The sequence below is a fragment of the Trichechus manatus genome, unplaced genomic scaffold (genome assembly GCF_000243295.1).
Source record: "Trichechus manatus latirostris isolate Lorelei unplaced genomic scaffold, TriManLat1.0 scaffold00047, whole genome shotgun sequence".
In the NCBI taxonomy this organism is placed as follows: domain Eukaryota; kingdom Metazoa; phylum Chordata; class Mammalia; order Sirenia; family Trichechidae; genus Trichechus; species Trichechus manatus.
The window spans coordinates 9,270,809-9,290,919 of record NW_004443983.1 but is presented as its reverse complement, the minus strand read 5'-3'; the positions used below and the strand labels follow the sequence as shown (position 1 = coordinate 9,290,919).

At 37.8% G+C, this 20,111-nt stretch overlaps 2 protein-coding genes across 2 annotated transcripts in view; one reads left to right on the top strand and one right to left on the bottom strand.

Moving 5' to 3' along the window:
- The first annotated feature begins 805 nt into the window (after positions 1-805).
- On the top strand, positions 806-10,920 carry SRP19 (signal recognition particle 19). Its single transcript, XM_004376991.2, has 5 exons — positions 806-970; positions 1,477-1,552; positions 4,491-4,562; positions 4,657-4,768; positions 10,660-10,920. Exons 1-5 carry the CDS (start codon positions 930-932, stop codon positions 10,791-10,793), a joined length of 435 nt encoding a protein of 144 aa, XP_004377048.1. The 5' UTR covers positions 806-929; the 3' UTR covers positions 10,794-10,920.
- Positions 10,921-16,287: 5,367 nt separating this feature from the next.
- Positions 16,288-20,111, bottom strand: part of REEP5 (receptor accessory protein 5) — a 55,870-nt gene continuing 52,046 nt past the window's right edge. Inside the window, exon 5 of the mRNA XM_004376990.2 lies at positions 16,288-18,853. Within this exon, the coding sequence (XP_004377047.1) occupies positions 18,804-18,853 (50 nt within the window). The 3' untranslated portion in view covers positions 16,288-18,803. The remainder of the gene's footprint in view (positions 18,854-20,111) is intronic.

Below are 20,111 nucleotides of genomic sequence, written 5' to 3'. Positions count from 1 at the left end.
AAAGTCAGACACTCCCCGTCAGACCTCCTTTAGCATCTATGCTCAGCAGTCATTAGCGTGACTGAGGGACTTACCTAACCTCACTGACACTCAGACTTTTGGGAGGTTTATTTTTCCTTATATAATAGAAAATTAAAATCTATTTTACCTTGCCTGTTTTATTCATTGTTGCGGTATCTGGGACATTTGTAGACTAAACGGCCACAATTAAAACGATAGTGGAAGTGTATTTAGCTGAAGAACGGAAATATGTAAAGAGTGCTTTGCAATCAACTTAGAGTATACAGAAAATAGTGAATTCTAAGGTAAGTGTCCTCCCAAGGCCAAAACTTTCTTCCGAGGTCAAATTTCGAACATTTATACGGCACACTAAAACACGGTACCAGTAAATTTGTTAGTTCCATCATTATAAATACCATTTTTGACAACTGAAAGCAATCTGCAGAGCCCTAATGAGTAAAAGTTACACGTATATGTCATTTCCTTTCCTGCTCTAACACCTGCATTTCCGCTCGGAAGTGCTGAGCTTCTCCGCAACGCAAAGCTCTTGCCTGACGGCAGGGCACGTACCACTAACCAATATCGGCGTGAAAACGGGCAAGAAAGAACGTGAAAAATTAACCCAGTTTTAGCGACAGCGCGTGCGCCTAAGACCCCCTTGTGGGCGGGATCTGAGAAGGGAAGCAATCAGAAGCTTGCGCGTCCTCTCGCGGGATCCTCTCTAAACGCCACATCAGAGACTACAGACCCTGGCTCCGAGCGATAGGTGCCGGAACAAACGAACCGTAAAAAGCGGTGGACGCGTAGGTGTTTCAGAAGGCAGGACTTCCGCCGGAGGAGGGGGCGGTCTCGGCTGTCTCTCCGCACCGAGGTCCGGCCGGTTTTTTTTTTACGAATTCCGAGCTGGCTCTCTGCGGCCCCGGGTGGAGATGGCTTGCGCCGCTGCGCGGTCCCCTGCCGACCAGGACAGGTGGGTCCCGGGGAGGTAGGTGGGTTCTGAGGAAGAAAGGGGCGTGCTGCGAGCCCCCGGGGCTGCGCCGCCCCTTTTTGAGAACGGCCTCGCCGGTGGAGCTCGGCCCTGGCCGCAGGCCCTGCGCCTCTCCCGGGGAGCTTGTTCCAATCCCGAGAAGTTTGGGTTCTTTAATGTCTAGAACACCACTGTTTTTTACGTAAGACGGTGAGTCCCAGCCTCAGGAACAGGCAGCTGTATCTAACTGAATAGTTATAGCATTGCTTTGTTTTTATTGTACGTGTGTGTGTGTGTTTAGCGGTTATCTTCTCTAGCAAGTGATGTTGGTTTCTTCACCTAAGAAATAAAGGGTTCTTTTTAAGTAACTTAAGTAAAAGAGAATTCAAAGGGAAAAAAAATTAAGTAGGTAATAGTATAGGTGTACTGGCAATCGTGATGGTGACGATAATGACTGAGTTTGAGGAAATACTGTTCTGGTGATAACAGCTGTGCCTTTTCTATGTTAGGTTCATTTGTATCTACCCTGCTTATTTAAATAACAAGAAGACCATCGCGGAGGGGAGGCGCATCCCCATAAATAAGGTGAGGAGGTGACTGGCATCTCTGCCCTTTAGGGTTGGGAGAGGTGTCCTCTTAGAGCCACAAGAGTTTCTTTTAGCTTATTATATTTCTTTAGGATCTGAGCGGAACATCAGGTAAGAATTGGGGAGCTTTCCTTAATATTAGTGAAGTCAGAAAGGCGTTAATCTATAGCTATAAAAAGATTTTTAAAGGGGTTCTTCATGAGCCTGTGTTTCTAAAGAAGTAAGTGGGAGTCTGTAGGGCTTGCACTTTTTTTTTTTTTTTTTTAATCATAGGTTATGATAATCTTTGGCTTAATAAAGGAAATTAAAATCCTGGTGCTGTACAGTATAATGTCCAAAATGAGTTGAGTTTGGAAAAATACAAAGATTGGAAGAAAGGTCAGCTTTGTTGAGTTCTATGTTATTTTTATTTATTTTTTAAGGAAGTTAGTTTAAAATTAATATTTTACTAAAGTAGGATGTTTAAAAAGAATATGATTTCTCTCTTGTGCTCTTTGGGTAGGAAAACCCAAATTCTGTGTTGCCTAGTGGTTAAAGTTTGGCAAGTGCCTAATGCCAAGTAAACGATCTTTGTAGAAGCTTTTATTTTCAAAATTGATGTCATATTCTACTTTGTAAAGAATCATATACATTTTATAATCACAGTGAGAGATTTGAGGTAACTTGGTCTAAAGCAATGAATAGTTATTTTTGTGTTATTTAATAGCTTCCATTTTGTTGCCTAAATATATGTGAAAGAAAGTCTACTTTGCTGCCTCAGGGTAAGAGAGAAGATGCCAAAGTACTTGTTAAGAAAAATGCCTGTGGGGACCATGGTCTCGGGGAACATCTAGCTCAATTGGCATAACATAGTTTATAAAGAAGATTTTGTACAGTGTATTTTGGTGAGTAGCGTCTGGGGTCTTAAAGCTTGTGAATGGCCATCTAAGATACTCTACTGGTCTAACCCTGTCTGGAGCAAGGGATAATGAAGAATACTAAAGACACAAGGGAAAGATTAGTCCAAAAGACTAATGGACCACAACTACCACAGCCTCCACCAGAGTGAGTCCAGCACAACTAGATGGTGCCCAGCTACCACCACCGACTGCTGTGACAGGTATCACAATAGAGAGCCCCAGACAGAGCTGGAGAAAAATGTAGAACAAAATTCTAACTCACCAAAAAAGAAATCAGACTTACTCGTCAGACAGAGACTGGAGAAACCCCAAGAGTATGGCCTCCAGGCACCCTTTTTAGCTCAGTAATGAAGTGACTCCTGAGGTTCACACTTCAGCCAAAGATTAGACAGGCCCATAAAACAAAACGAGACTAAATGGGCACACTAGCCCGGGGCAATGACCAGAAGGCAGGAGGGGACAGGAAAGCTGGTAATGGGGAACCCAAGTTGAGAAGGGGAGAGTGTTGATTTGTTGTGGGGTTGGCAACCAGTGTCACAAAACAATATGTGTATTAATTGTTTAATGAGAAACTAGTTTGCTCTGTAAACTTTCTTCTAAAGTACAATAAAAAAAAGAGAATGATTTGTGACATCAAGCCACTGTGACAGAGGCCTCTGGTAGCAAGCCCTCAGATAGTTTGGAGCATGATTGAAATTGTAGGAAGGAGTAAAGCCAAGCATGGATTGGTTGATTGATTTTTTAATAAACTTTATTGTTGGATAGCCTACATACAGAAATATATATGAATCATAAGTATATAGCTTGATTAATGTTCACTAAATGAGCACACCTGGGTAACCAGCACCCAAATTTTAAAAAAAGCATTACCAGCACCCCAGAAGATTCCTTCATGTCCCCTCCTAGTCACTGTCCCCTTGTATACTCACACATACAAGGATAACCACTGTTCTGAATTCTGACACCATACATTACATATTTTTTAACTCTATAAATGGAATTATACATTGTGTACTCTGGTATCTGGCTTGTTTCACTGAACTTTATGCTTCTGAGATTTATTCTCATTTTTAAGTGTAGCTTGTTAATTCTTATTCCTCATAGCAGGGTTTCTGAACAACAGCACTATTAACATTTTGGGCTGCATAATTCTTCGTTGTGGGGGACTGTCCTGTGCATTTTAGGATGTTTAGCAGCATCTCTGGCCTCTACCCACTAGATGCCAGTACACACACACACACACACACACACACACACACACACACACTCACACACACACACTCACACACACTCACACACACACACTCACACACACACTCACACACACACACTCACACACACACACTCACACACACACACACACTCACACACACACACTCACACACACTCACACACACACACTCACACTCGTGGGAATCAAAAATGTCCTCCAAATATTCCCAAATGTCCCTTGGGAGGCAAAATTGCCCAGTTGAAAACCCCTGCTCTATACTATTACATAGTGTGAATATATCACAGTCCATTCTATTGCTGATGGACAATTGGGTTGTTTCTAGTTTGGGGCTAATCTGAATAGTACTGTCGTGAACATTCTTGAACTTATCTTTTGGTGAATGTACTTTTGCATTTCTGTTGGATATATACCTAGAAGTGGAATTGCAGAATTATAGGGAATGCATATGTTCTGCTTCAGTAGATACTGCCAGTTTTCTAAAGTGGTTGTATCTGTAATAGCTGTTTAATCAGCATTCATTGAGCAGCATGTGAAGTGCTGGTGAAAAAAAACAAAATTCTTTCCCTGGTGAAGTTTACATTTTATTAGAAGAGAGACGGGCACACAAGTATGAATCAATATTATTCTCAGGAATTTTTAAAATTTAAGGTTGAAACAACTGTATCTGGTAAAAAAAATAAATAAATAAACCTAGGGTTTTGGTATGTGCTTTGACCATAGTATTTGAAAGAATCTACGCAGCAGTATAGCAGTAATCCTCCTCAGGCTAAGCTGTTCAGTGTTTTTGTTTTTAACTGTTTCAGGCTGTTGAAAATCCTACAGCTACAGAAATTCAAGATGTATGCTTAGCAGTTGGACTTAATGCGTTTCTTGAGGTATTATGTGGTTCTTTCTTCACTGTTTTCCACAGTAATCTCATTGATGTAATACTTTCTTAAAGCCTGTTTTTGTTTTTGTTTTTTATGTTAGAAAAATAAATTGTACTCTAGAGAATGGAATCGTGATGTTCAGTACAGGGGCAGAGTCCGGGTCCAGCTCAAACAGGAAGATGGCAGCTTCTGTCTTATACAGTTTCCATCACGTAAGCGCTTTTAAATAAATGGAGTTCTGGGACAGGTTATTCCTCTGTAATACAAAAATAGGTTTCAAAACTGACCTTTTAAAATGTACAAATCGTAATTTGTATTTTACACATTTTGCTACTGTTAGGTGAAGAGTGGTAAACAATGGTTCTAACTTCTTTTAGGTGAAGAAACTCTTTGTGAATGTGTTGAAACCTGTTAACCCTTTCTCAAAAAAATCATTTTGTGAACATTTTATAAATCTCTAGAAGTCCATCTATTGCTCCCAAGTTAAGAGTATAAAATAAATCATTAAATGGTTAGATGTTAATTACCTTTTCAGATACTGGAGACCCTTGAAATCTGTTAATAATTTCTATCCTTAATCTAAAAAGCAATACTGAGTGAAAAAAGCAAGGGAAATGTATGGTCTGATACCACTTAGGTAAGTTTAAATATAAAATACTACTATTATTTGTTGATATATGTATGTATATATTTTTGAAATGGACTGGAAGGATACACCCAATCTTAAGATAGTACAGGTAAGTTCCCAACTTATGACAGGGTTCTGTTCTGATGACACCATCATGAGTCAGTTCTGACATAAGTGACATAAATCGAATACCTCTTTTTTTTTTTTTTTTTTAGTTTTCATTATTATTGCCTTTTATTATGAGTATCTTTATAAATCCAATCTTTGAACATCTGTGCATGAACATCTGAGAATGATAACATCAGCAAATTATGTGCTCCAACATCGTATGTAGTGTGTATTACTAACGATAAGTTGTACCAAAGAAAAGACAGTCATAAGTGCAGTTCGTTGTAACTTGAATACGTTGTAAGTCAGGGACTACCTGTAGTTAACCTGATGAGCAGGAGGTAGAGCATGAAGGGTGATGATAAGCAGACTGTAGCTTAATCTCTAGTGTTTTATTTCTTAAAAAAAATAACTGGACATCAATATTCCAAAATGTTGCTTTTGAGTACTGGGAATATAAGTGTTTCTTTACATGTTATTCTTTACTTATCTAAGTATTTTATTTCTAAAAATTTTAATTAAAAATTGATGTATTCAACTATGCAACGATAAAGAACGATGAATCTGTGTAACATAACATGAACAAATATGGAGGGCATTATGCTGAGTGAATTTAGTCAGGCACAGAAGGACAAATATTGTATGAGACCACTAATATAAGAACTCAAGAAAAGGTTTAAACACAGAAGAAAACATTCTTTGATGGTTATGAGGGTGGAGAGGGAGGGAGAGGGGACTTCACTAACTAGATAGTAGACAGGAATCATCTTAGGTGAAGGGAAGGACAGCACGCGCTACAGGGGAAGTCAGCACAACTGGACTAAACCAAAGCTAAGAAGTTTCCTCAATATGATCAAACACTTCGAGGGACAGAGTAGCAGGGGTAAGAGTCTGGGGACCGTGGTTTCAGGGGACATCTAGGTCAATTGGCATAACATAGTTTATTAAAATGTTCTGCATCTTACTTTGGTGAGTGGCGTCTGGGGTCTTAAAAGCTGCCGAGTGGCCATCTAAGATGCATCAATTGGTCCCAACCACCCGGAGTAAAGGAGAATGAAGAACACGAAAGACACAAAGCAAGTATTAGCCCAAGAGACAGAAAGGGCCACGTAAACCAGAGACTGCATCAGCCTGAGACTAGAAGAACTAGATGGTGCCCAGCTACCACCAGTAACCGCCCTGACAGGGAACACAACAAAGAGTCCCTGACAGAACAGGAGAAAGATAGGGTGCAGAACTCAAATTCTAGTAAAAAGACCAGACTTAATGGTCTGACTGAGACTGGAGGAACCCCAGAAAGCATGGCCCCCGGATTCTCAGCCCAGAACTAAAACAATTTCCGAGGCGAACTCTTCAGACAAAGATTGGACTGGACTATGGGAAATAAAATGATACTCATGAAGAGTGTGCTTCTTAGCTCAAGTAGATACATGAGACTAAATGGGCAGCTTCTGTCTGGAGGTGAGATGAGAAGGCAGAGAGGGTTAGGAGCTGGTTGAATGGATGTGGGAAATTGGGTGGAAAGGAGGAGTGTGCTGTCACAGTATAGGGAGAGCAGTTAGGGTCACATAACAGTGTATAAATTTTTGTACAGGAGGCTAACTTGAAGTGTAAACTTTCACCTTAAACTACAACAATGAAAAAAAAAATGATGTATTCATTTAATTTGTAATTTTTTTCTTAACACAATAACCCCAAACTGACAATTCAAGTGTTTTTAGTTGAATTAAAATAGCTTGGTTTTTGTATACTAAAATCTGTCAGGATTGGCAGGCAGGCATTACTGGAAACTTAGAGTCTAACTTAGGAGGCAGTAGATACTATGTTCTGATGTGTTCTTTCTCCTTCATATATTTTTTTTTTTTAAATTGTAAGATATGCATAACATAAAAAATATTCCATTTTTAAGTGAACATTTAGTGGCATTAAGTGCATTCACAGTATTGTGTAATCATCACCACTATTTCCAGAACTTTTTCATTACCCTAAAGAGAAGCTCTGTGCCTAGTAAGCGGTAAATCCCCATTTCTCCCTCCCTCCAGCCCCTGGTAACCTCTGATCTACTTTTGTCTCTTATTAATTTACCTATTCTAGATTTTTATATAAATAGAATCATAATATTTATCTTTTTGTGTTTGGCTTATTTCACTAAGCATGGTGTTATCAAGGTTCATCTCTATTGTAGCGTGTATCAGAATTTCATTTTTATGGCTGAATAATACTCCATTGTATATATAAATCATATTTTGTGTATCCATTCATTTGTTCATGGACACTTGTGTTGTCTCCACCTTATGGCTAGTATAAATAATGCTGCTATGAACATTGACATACAGTTACCTGTTTGACTCTCTTTTGTCAGTTCTTTTGGGTATATGCCTAGGATTAGAATTATTGTGTCATATGGTAATTCTACATTTAACTTTTTGAAGAACCGCCAAACTTTGCACAGTGACTGCACCGTTATACATTCCTACTAGCAGTGCATGAGGTTTCCAGTTTCTCCACATCCTTACTAACACTTGTTATTTTCTGGATTTTTGTTGGTTTGTTTTTTAATAGCCATCACAGAATGTGTGAAATGCTGTCTCATTGTGGTTTTGATTTGCATTTCCCTAATGATGATGAGCATCTTTTCATGTGCTCATTGCCATTCATATGTCATCTTTGGAGAAATGTCTATTCAGATACTTAGCTCATTTTTAAATAGATTGTTTTTATTTTTGAATTTTAGTAGTTCTTTATGTATTCTAGGTACAAATCCCTTATCAGATACATGATTTACAGATATTTTCTTCCATCCTCTGGGTTATCTTTTCACTTTCTTGATAGTGTCCTTTGCTGCACAAAAGTTTTTAATTTTGAGGAAGTCCAGTTCATCTAATTTTTTCTTTTGTTGTCCGTTTGCGTCATATTTAGAAAAGCATTGCCAAGTCCAGTGTTGTGTAGATTTCCCTCTATGTTTTCTTCGAAGAGTTTTATAGTTTCAGCTCTTAAATGTAGGTCTTGAAACCATTTTGAGTTAATTTTTGTATGTGGTATAAGGAAAGGTTAAACTTTGTTCTTTTGCATGTGGATATCCAGTTTTCCCCACACCATTTGTTGAAGAGACTCTTCTTTTCCCACTGAATAGACTTAACACCCTTGTTGAAATCAGTTGACCACAATTGTGAGAGTTTATTTCTGGGCCCTTAATTCTATTCCATTGGTCTACTTGTCTGTTCTTATGCCAGTACAGCACTGTTTTGATTACTGTAGCTTTGTAGTAAGTTTTGAAATTGGCAAATACGAGTGCTCTAACTTTGTTCTTTCCAAGATTGTTTTGACTATCTGGAGTCCCTTGAAATTCCATAGAAATTTTAAGATTTTTTTTCCCATTTCTGCAAAAAATGATGGGATTGTGATGGAAATTGCATTGAATCTGTAGATTAATTTGAGTATTAATCATCATCTTAACAACATTAAGTCCTCCAGTCCATGAACAAAGAATGTCTTTCTATTTACTCAGGTCTTTTAGCGATGTTTTATAGTTTTCAGTGTATAAATATTTTTTACCTCCTTGATTGAATTTATTTTTAAATATTTTATTTTTATGCTACTGTAAATGGAATTGTTTTCTTAATTTCTTTTTCAGATTGTTCATTACTAGTGCATAGAAATACAGCTGAAGTTTGTATGTTGATCTTGTACCCTGCATATTTGTTGAATTCATTTATTCGCTCTAACAGTATTTTTAGTGTATCCTTTAGGGTTCTCTACATATAAGAGCGTGTCCTCCCTGAACAGAGATAATTTTCCTTCTTCATTTTCTATTCAGATTCTATTTATTTTTCTTGCCTAATTCCTCTGGCTAGAGTTTATGGTACAATGTTGAGTAGAAGTGGTGAAAGTAGCATCCCTGTCTTTTTTCTGATCTTTGGGGGAAAGCTTTCAGTCTTTTACCATAGAGTATGTTGTTAGCTGTGGGTTTTTCATGAATGCCCTTGATGATGTGTAGGAAATTCCCATCTGTTTGTAGTTTGCTGGATATTTTTATCATGAATGGGTGTGGATTTTGACAACTGCCGTTTCTGTATCAGTTGAGGTGATTGTCTTTTTTTTTTCCCTCTTGTCCTATTAATGTGTTGTGTTGCATTGATTGATTTTCTTATGTTGAATTACCCATCCATTCTTGGAAAAGATCACATTTGGTCATAATATGACCCTTTTAATATGCTGTTAGAATAGTTTTGCTAGTGTTGAAATTTTTGCATTATATTCATAAGGGATATTGGTTGGTAATATTCTTCTGTCTTTGATATCAGGGTGATGCTGGTTGCATAAAATGAGTTAGGAAGTGTTCCTTTTCTATTTTTTGGACGAGGTTGCGAAGGATTGGTGTTAATTCTTCTTTAAATGTTCGGTAGAATGGAGTCCCTGGTGGTGCAAACAGTTAAGCTCTTGGCTACTAACCAAAAGATTGGTGGTTCAAATCCACCCAGAGGCACCTCGGAAGAAAGTCCTGGCAGTCTACCTCTGAAAGGTCACGGCCATCGAAAACTCTGTGGAGTATAGTTATACGCTAAAACACGTGGGGTCTCCATGAGTTGGAATCAACTCAGTAGCAACTGAAAAAAAAGAATATATATATATGTAAATGTTTGGTAGAATTCATCTGAGAAGCCATCTGGTCCTGGACGTTTCTTTGTTGGGAGGTTTTTGACTACTGACTCAATCTTCTTACTTGTTATACTGTCTTTCAAAAGATAGAGGAAAAAACTTGATTTGACCAGTAAATAAAATACAGGTAAAAATTGAGGTTGGACAAATGGTACATCCAGTTTCCAGGAAGAAGATGTAAGATAATAAAAAGAGAGGAAAGCTGAGGGACTTGGTGTGTTAGAATGAGGAAGGTGACTACTGGAGCTGGTAGGTACACAGCAGGAGTGCATGTACGGGTGGATCATCTAAGCATATCGGTGAGATCTAGTATAGCTTAATAACACTTAATTTCTGTTATTTAAGACTTTCAACAACCATGTGTTTCTGTAGCTTAAAGATACAACTGTATTCTGACTCTTTGTTTCCAGTTCATTATTTTTAGATATGTTAGGACCAAGACCAAAATTTTGTTTCAAACTTAGTGTTTGAAATTTTGATTTTGTTCATTTAGATATTTTCAGCATTGTTCTCAATCTCAGTACTTCTTTTTCTCCAGCAGAGGCTCTCACTTGAACAAGTCACTGTCTTCATAGTCATTTGATTTTTTTGGTTTAATTCCTTCCCGTTTTCTTAATATGGTGATGGTTTTCTGGACTTCATGATGTTCAAGTCAATGACCTTTTATGTCTTATTTCTCATGTACTAAGTCTAATCTCTGGTTCCCAGGTAAGTCAGTAATGTTGTATGCAGCAGAAATGATACCTAAACTAAAAACAAGGACACAAAAAACAGGAGGTGGTGACCAGAGTCTTCAGCAAGGAGAGGGAAGTAAAAAAGGAAAAGGGAAGAAGAAGAAGTGACCTGGTGTAAGAATCAAGTATGTGGTACTCCTGTAAGAGACGTGAATGGAGGCCTCCATTTTGTATCTGAGAGAAACAGAAGAACCTTTTTATTTGCATTTTTAACTGTGAACTTTTGTGCCTCCCAGCTTCAGCATCTGAATTGACATGAAATAAATTTACATCAAAAGTGTTGCATCTAGCTTTTATGCAGTATAAAAGAAAAAAATTGCCTTTCAGTGCTTGTCATGGATGAAAGAAGCATATTTTTTAGACAGTGGACTGTACCATAAGTTACTTGAAATCCTATATCTGTTTATCCTCTATGTAAACTTGTGTTTGAGATAAATGTAATAACATTTGAAATATATAATTGGTCCATCTTTTTAAGTTAATGAAATAAAATTTGAAACTGACCTCAGTAGTTTTTGTTTATGAACAGATTAATGCCAACAGAAGAAGTAATTAAAGTGAATAAAATCGGTAGTGGAAGCTTAGACAGTGTAAACCTAAAACTAAAAGAAAATAGTTAAATCATCTTTGGGATCTATGAACAGCCAGTCTACATTACATTCTTTTAATCTGTTAATTGTAATCAAATTGTTGCAGTTGCTAGTTTTTTTAACATATGGAAAGCCTTGGACTTTTAAGCTTTAGAAAGAAACGCTTGTTTTGCAGGTTTAAGAACATTATTTTCATTGGTGTTCTAAAATTTACCTGTGCTTTAGCACTTTGAGGTACACTTATTTCAAGAGGCTAAATTGGAATGGTGCTTCTGACTTTCTTCCAAAGTCCTATCTCTGAAAGTGGTGATGATTTTATGTAAAATTTAAGAGAATTTGTGTATGGCCATATGTTTTTGTCTGTTGAGCCCCTCTTTTAGGGAACAACAGCCTTTGCTACTCCTTGTGCTTCTGAAAGGGCTATTAATTACAGGACCACAAACTGACCCAACCTAGCAATGGTTTATTTCTTAGGAATTTGAATCTGGAGTAGAAACAAAAGTATAGATGGTGCTGGGAGCTAAGACATCTAATGAGCTCCAACTTTGAGCTGTCCTGATTTTCTTTCTTCCAGATGGCTGGTTGTTTAGCTCTTCCTTGAATTTTCTGAGCTACCTTATATCTTTCCAGTAAATCCCTTTTTCAAGTTTTCATTGCTTGCAAATCAAACAATCCCAACTGACTCTAAAATAAGCGAACCCAAAATTGCATAGCTTTAAAATGGGGCTGCACACCCCAAGCTATATGAACATGATCCATTGGTGTGCAGGAAGAAACATTAGCATTTCTATTCATATTTTTTTGTCACCATTTAACCATTTCTATGTTACGTGTTTTATAGTGGACATAATAGGACAGCAGTTTATATAGCTTATAAGTAAATATTGAGCGGGGGAGGTGTGCAAAACAATTCTGAGCAGTCCTCATTGGGAAAATAAATCACTTAAGGATGTGTTTTGTTGTGTACCAAAACGCTGAGGAACTTTAGCAGGAGTTTATTTTTTTCACATAACAGGAATCCCAAAGGTAGGTTTTTACAGGTGTTGGTTTAGCTGCTCAGTGATACCCTCTTTGTATCTTTCCACCATCTGTGGGCATGTTTCTGACATCATTACGATTGTTGCCTCAAGTTTGTACGAGGGCTGACAGTGCCAACTTTGTCCCCCTTTAAAAGTAAAGCAAAGGATTTCTCAAAATCCCTCCCAGCAGACTTCTACTTGTCGTCAAGAACTGTGGCACATGTTCACCTCTAGTTGCAAGGGAGACTGGAACAGTGAATACATAGCTTTTTTAGCCCTGATAGTAGAGGTGGCCAAGGAAGAAAGCAGTTGAGAATGGATACTGGGGCAGCAGGCTTAAAAAGTTTGCCACAGATGAATCTAAAATTGTTTTCGTTATGGGGTAATAAGGATTGTAAGAAGAGGTTTTAAAACCGTAGCTGTAACAATATTGGTTTTTCCACACATTGCAGTCAGTGCATTATTGACCTTATTTGCTCATCGATAAGTGGAAAATGGAATCATCTGTAAAGATCAAGTTTGAGCATTTAATCTTATGTTGAAATACCTTGTATTTGTTTCAGTGAACTGTGTTCATGTCCTTTGCCCACTTTTTAAAGACTATGCAATTTAAGAGTTGTCTAGTTTTAAGAGAGTTTGTTTCAGTTTTAGGCATTAACTTCCCCCTCTGTGGAAGATGAGGATTTAATTTTTCTTCCTTCTCACATACCACATGCATGTATGCTTCCCATCTTCCCATCCTATATTTCATAATATTGATCACTATTCAGAGTTCAGATTATTACCGTGTATTTATTCATAGCTAAGCCATGTGATACCTTTGCTACTTAAAAGTATAATTGGGGGTCCAGCAGCATTGGCCTCGCCTGACAGCTTACGAGAAATGCAGAATCTTTGGCCCCTGCCTGGAACCAGAATGCATATCACAGCATCCCTGGGTGGTTCTGTGTACATTAAAGTTTGAGAACAACTGAAGTTTTGTTTTCTGTATGACTTTTTGTTTTCCTTGGAGCTAGCTACTGTCTTGATCTTTCATTTGCTTAGTTGCTAAATATTCACAAATGCAGCCACAAACTATCAGTTGTCAAAATATCCTTTCATAAAAATCATTCACATCAGGTAGGTTATTAATGTCATCTTTCAGAAGTCTCTTCTGGAGCTTTTTGTCTGGCTCTAATGTCTGCTAGTTACCCTATAGGCCTAGTGCACGTCTTCACTCTGAGTTCTCTCTTGGGTGTGACTCATTTCACTGCTTTACTGTTTTGGATAACCTGTTTATTCCATGTTCCTCTTCCTTGGGTTACTCTTGTTTTGTGTAGCTCATCTTTAGGATCTTTCTGAGAAAAATGTAAGGGAGGTAAATGTTCTTAGGGTTTATATGTCTGAAAATGTCATCATCCTACTCTCAAGAATTTTGAGGATGGCACAGGACTGGGCAGTTTTGTTCTCTTGTGCATGGGGTCACTGAGTTGAAACCAGCTTGATGGCACCTAACAACAACTACTCAAACATTGTTTGGCTGGGTATAGAATTAGAACAGGATATTTTATTTCACATGTTCGAAAGGCATTGCTTCTGGTCTTCTGACTTCTCTTATTGATGAAGGAACGACCAAGCCATTCTGATTCATAATCTTTGTGACCCACTTTTTTCTTGTTGAAACTCAAAATCTGGTTCTCAGTATTCTGAAATATCATGATAGTGTACTTTGTGTGGGTCATTTGTTGTCCCTTGTACTTGGTACCCAGCGGACCCTTTCAGTATGGAAACTTCCGTGTCCTTGAGTTTTGGGAGGTTTGTTTTTAGAATTCAGGTTGTATTTATTTTTATTGTGCTTTAGTTGAAAGTTTGGAGAGCAGATTAGTTTATTAAACAATACACAGGTTTTGTGACATTGGTTGCCAACTCTGTGATGTGTCAACAATGTCCCCTTTCTGGGAGGTTTTCTTGAAAATTTCACTGATTTTTCTCCCCTTTCTGACCCTTCTCGGAACTGTTTATTTGGGTGTTGGACCTGCCACACTAGTGCTCAAATTTTCTTTCCCCTTATTTTCGTTTGCCATTTTACTTTACTTCCTAGATTTTCTCAGCTGTATCTTCCACCCCTTGTAATAAATTTTCATTATCTTTTCAACTTCTCTAGGCTTTTTTTCATCAGAATGTTTTATTTTTCTAGATTCTATCCTTATTTCATGGTTGCAGTTTGTCTTATCTCAGGGTATGTTTTATAATCTTTGTTTCCAAGTTCCTTTTTTCCCATTTCTATTTTGGCCCGTCATGTTAAGAGGTTTTCAGTATTCTGCTCAGATTTAAGAGCAAAAGATAAAAAAAGGTAGAAATTCAGAGAATTTCCAGCATCACAGGTGTTTTCTCTTAGGCTGTTCAGCTTTGTCAGAGAAGAGTCTTCCATTCTTCCAGGAGGATAAAGGTCTGCCTGTCAGTCTCTGGAAGCCTAGTGGTAGAGGCTGGGTGAGGAGAAGCATTCAGTCTGTATATATTCACTCAGTTCTAATATAGTGCCCCTCCCTCAACTCTGCCTGTGTCCCCCGTTCCAGAGACCCTCTTACTATTTCCAGAGGATAAACCTCCTTTCTTTTACCTGGATAGGTATAGGGTAGCTTTCACCAGTCTTCCTTTAGTTTCTTCCTAACATTAAGATATGCTCTTTATAGTTTTTTTTTTTTCCCCCTGACATTGGGGGTGACTTTATAATGAGATATCTATACTTAAAGAGACTAGGTGTGGTAGGCAGAATCCAAAAACCAGCCACTGTCGAGTTGATTCCAACTCATGGCGACCCTATGTGTGTCAGAATAAAACTTTTGCTCCGTAAAGTTTTCAATGGCTGCTTTCTTGGAATTACTTCGCCAGGATTCTGAAGTGCCTCTGGGTGGACTTGAACTTTTGGTGCGTTAACTCTTTGCACCACCCAGGGTGCTGCCCCTCCCACCCCCACATCCCAGTCCCAAAAACCTGTGAATGTTACCCTACATGGCAAAAGGAACTTTGCAGATAAGATTAAGAATCTTGAGATGGGGAGATTATCCTGGATTATCCAGTAGGGCCCAGTGTACTCAAAATGGTCCTTAGAAGAGGGAAGCAGGAGGATCAGAGTCAGAGGAGGAGATGTGACCACAGAAGCACAGGTCCAGCTTATAGGGGACCATGAACCAAGGAATGCGAGCAGCCTCTAGAAGGTGGAAAAGGCAAGGAAATGGATTCTCCCCTAGAGCCTCCAGAAGGAACATAACCTTGCCAATTCATTTTGGACTCTGACCTCTAAACCAAAAACTCGTTGCCATCAAGTTGATTCCAACTCATAGTGACCCTATAGGACAGAGCAGAACTGCCCCCATAGGGTTTTCAAGGAGCAGATGGTGGATTCAGACTGCCAGCCTTTTGGTTAGCAGCCTGAGCTCTTAACCACAGGGCCACCAGGGCTCCCCTGCCATGATACTCGTAAGTACAGGTTGTATGTAAGTTAAGACATTCATAACCCAGGGACTGCCTGTATATCAAAATACACTTACCTACTATATCATCATAGGAGACTTCTTTGCATGTAGTACAATATGCAGGTAGAGAACAGTCGTTTATATTTCCTTTAAATCTAAAACCCATTGCCATCAAGTCTAATTCAACTTATAGTGACCCACAGGACAGAGAAGAACTGCCCCATAGGGTTTCCAAAGAGCAGTTGGTGGATTTGTACTACTGACCTTTTGGTTAGCAGCTGAGCTCTTTAAGTACTGCACCACCAGGGCTCCCCTTTAAATCTAGTAGTGATGATTGGGAGAGACTTTTTTGGGGGGGGGGTTGTGATGTTTTCTTTAGGAAAAGTTTTTTCCCCTGATAGGTAGTAACCACCAGGAGAAAATAACAGGCCACTGAGGAATGGAGTTAATAAACAGCAGTGTTTAGTGTTCATTCCTCTGTATTAAGATTTTACTTAAATAATTTTGGGTTAAAAAAACAAGCCCCACAAAATAAAAATAACAGTTAAATGAGATAATTAAATTTTATTTACATTCATTTCCATTCAATACAGCACATCTTCAGGATAGGTGATAACTTATCTAAGGGCTATGCTCATTTTCTTCAGGCTGTGGGTAGAAGACTTCCCCAAAGTAGCAGTAACTTTGATGATTGAAGCTTTCCAGGAAGGGAATAATTGCTGCAGGAATTATTTCCTTCTTTTTGAAGAATTTAAAATGTCAAGCAGGAATTTTATAGCTTCACGTAGTCTCAAAAGACCATTCACATACAAATAAACGCTTGTCTTCTAGGGAGACACAGGCACAAAGTTAAGTTTTTCAAATATTATAGCCCTGGAAACTTTTTATTTGGGAAATCTAAACTGAGACAGTTGCTCAACTCATAACTTCTGCCATTATATGCACACTTCAACTGCCAAAAACTGTGACTTAAATTTCTTGCAAAATGCATTATAGAAGAAAGCTATGTTATCAACAGGACAAAAAAAAATTGGCATTCAGAATATATTAATAGTTTTTAAACAGATATTAGCCTATAAACATTATGTATGAGCAATAGCAACTTTCATGCCTCCCTGTCTTTCTGATTATATTTTCTGTATACTAAAAGTTATATAGTCTGTGTACTAAACAACCTGATTACATATTCTGTATACTTGTTAGTTGCTGGCCAGTAAATTGAGACTCTTGGCAACCCCATGTGTATGCTAGAAGTTGCTAATTTTCATTCCTCTGCCACCAAGAAAAGCATAGTTTGTTATTATGGAAAAGGAATTTAAATACTCAGGCACTATATATATATGGCTTGATTTTTCTCCCAGTGACAACTAAATGCTCTCTAAACTTCTAAACTTTTTTTTTTTTTAAGGAAAGTTTAATAAAACGCCTTTAATTAACACTGTTTTTGCCCGAAAAAGAAAAATGCCACTATCCGTATTATAATATTTTGGGGATTTAATCCCCTATTTTTAATACCGTCAATATATTTTACATCATGAGGCATCATTATGATCTTACCTTGTTATCTAAAGGAGAACTAATCATTTTTATTTGCCTTACAAAAACAGTTTTACTGGCTGAATATTTAATCTTGTTAATTTTGTTGTATTCTTCTTTTAGTCAAGTTTAGTCCAATTCAAAAGGATCCTAATGTTATGATGTAAAGCTCAGGTTTTCTAGTCCAAACAAGCTGTCAAGACCCATATAAACTACTTGGCTGATCAAGTTGGAGGCATTAACTTTTTTGTTCTGTACCTAAACTGTATAATTATACAGGATTTATCAAAACAGAATAAAGATGAAGTCATTTAAATGGATTACTAATGATTCTGACTTGTAAGTTAGGGAAGCTTCTTGTGTTTGACCTTAAAGCCCTTGCAGGCCCAAGAGAAAGGAGATGAAGGCAGTTTGACACAACCACTGCCAACTAGATTATAGGTTCCATCCTACTTCCTTTCATCAGAATTGCTCTTAGAGCAGATGTCATCATTAGCATGTTGTAGCTAATAATATAAACAAGAACACATATGTAATCAGAGCTGGTCAAGTCTTTGGACGTTCCTTAAACTGGTTAAAATTAAAAAAAGCAAAAGTAAGATTGCGAAAGAAGTCTAAACCAACATGTTACTCAGCTTTGAAGGTGAAATCAAGGATGGTTTCCATTTTAACATCTTATAAACAGACAAATCTAAAGCTCATAAGCAGATTTTTTAAAAAGGCCACCAGACAGTATTAACTAGTTCTATAAGGAACTGGGAGATATAGATAACGAATACATGTGTACATTTCCCCGTTCAAGACTAACTGCTTCACAAAGCTGTCCTGGGATTCAGTTGCTTCAATGTTAGGAAACCAACCATTCAACCTCATTTCTCACTTAACTCTGTTCATCTGAAATATTACTCATTAGTATTTTCTGAAGTGTTATTTAGCAGATCACAACAGCACAATGGAACCTTCAGCTTTTGGCAGGTGGGCTTATTGTACAGAAGTTATAGATAGCATATGTGACGTTCCCTTCCCCATGAGAATTATGCATGTATAGTTAGCCAGTCGCATATCCATATATATATGTATATACATATATATGCACAAATACATTAAAAACATTTAAGAATTATAGAAAATTGTACATTACATGAAGAACCATAGAATATACTAAATATAAGTACAGAGAAAATGCATGCAGAGAAAGCCCAGTGAAATACAGAACCTATGAGACACGTAATTTTAAGTTTATATTTCCTGCAGGACAGTAACATGTATCCTTCCCTTCCTAGAGACAAATTTTCTAAAAATTTGGACACTGTCCACTGCATTAAATTTAAAATGTTCCCTACGTACATAGACAGTAAAAATAAGCAAAAAAAAAAAAAAAAAAAAAATTCGTTTTTCAATATATCAAAATGTTTCCAAGGCAACATTATAAAATGATCATACCACAGTCCCTAATATAACATCAAGCTCTAACAGGAAGGTATGGAGAGGGCAGAAAGGTTTCATCCAGTCGGTGGTTTAGGTGCTCTTCTTTTCTTCACCCAGTAAATTCACGGTAGCTTTCTTCGCTATTAAGGAGGGAAAGAAAATCACATCAAACCTCTTTGCAGCATAGGCTCTGTGCCTAACGTAGCTACTAGATAACAAAACTTGGATGAGTCATGTTCAGAGGAAAGCACACTGAGGTTTGTAGTCAGGGTTAAGAGGGTCTGCAGGAAGTAGTCAAGGTACTTCCCTCAGAACACAAATCCTGAATTCTTGAGCAAAGAAGTTCTTAAAAGTCATCTAGTTTAAGCCCCTTGTAGTGACAGTGTCACCTAAGCTATCTGCCTGCTGCCCTACTTTGTTAAAACAAGCAGAGATTCCTTAGCGATACAGTGTTCTTCTGTATAACCAAGAAATTTTTGTTTGTATCTGGGTGCTCGCCTGTAAGATTTCACTACGTACCAATCTCATGGCAACTTGGTCATCGTATCAGTCCCATGGTGAAAAAAAAAAAAATCAGAGAAAGTCTTCATTCCAGGGATTGTCATTTCCAATAACTGCAATCCCAGAGATGATGGTATATGTATACAAATATTACTATCTTACTATGCCACCATTTCCTCCTATGATTGGAAGTAAGAGTTTGCTGCAAGTTTGCAAGTTAGTGGCCATAAGAAACAATACTACTTTCATCAAGAAAATATTCTTACATCTGTAGGTGACTAAGCCTTCCCTTTCCTAATTACCACATGGCTTGGAATGTGCTGTAAGAACCAGTGTGGTTTGTGATGGGCCGAGGGAAGTAGGGGGATTATGCAGAAGACACCAGGGCCTCCTGTGAGATTCCACAAAGTGCAACTGTTTCTGATGGAGGCCAGACTCTCAGTGATGACAGCCAAGAAGTCTGTCCTTGTCCGCCAACTGCCTGATAGCTGCTCTCCTTTCACTCAATTAAAAAACTGAACAAAGTTAACAAAGAAGAAATTGCAACTTGTCTCTTAACTAGCCCTTTGTAAAATTTTACTTCCTAGTGAATCCAGAAGCTTTGAGAAAAGTCTAAAATGTGCTAGCATGTAAGTTCCTCCCAACTTATTTTAATTCTCACACTCCTGCTTAGGAATGTACCATACAAAAGTAAAACTGGATTTTAGCATATTGGTATCTAAGAGAACCAAGAGGCTAAGAAATGCAGACAAATACCAGTCCTTCTCAAACTCTTTCAAAAAACAGAAGAGGAAGGAAAACTTCCTAACTAATTCTACGAAGCCAGTATTATTGATTTCCAAAGCAAGATGAGATACCACAAAAAACAAAAACCACAGACCAATACCCGTTATGAAT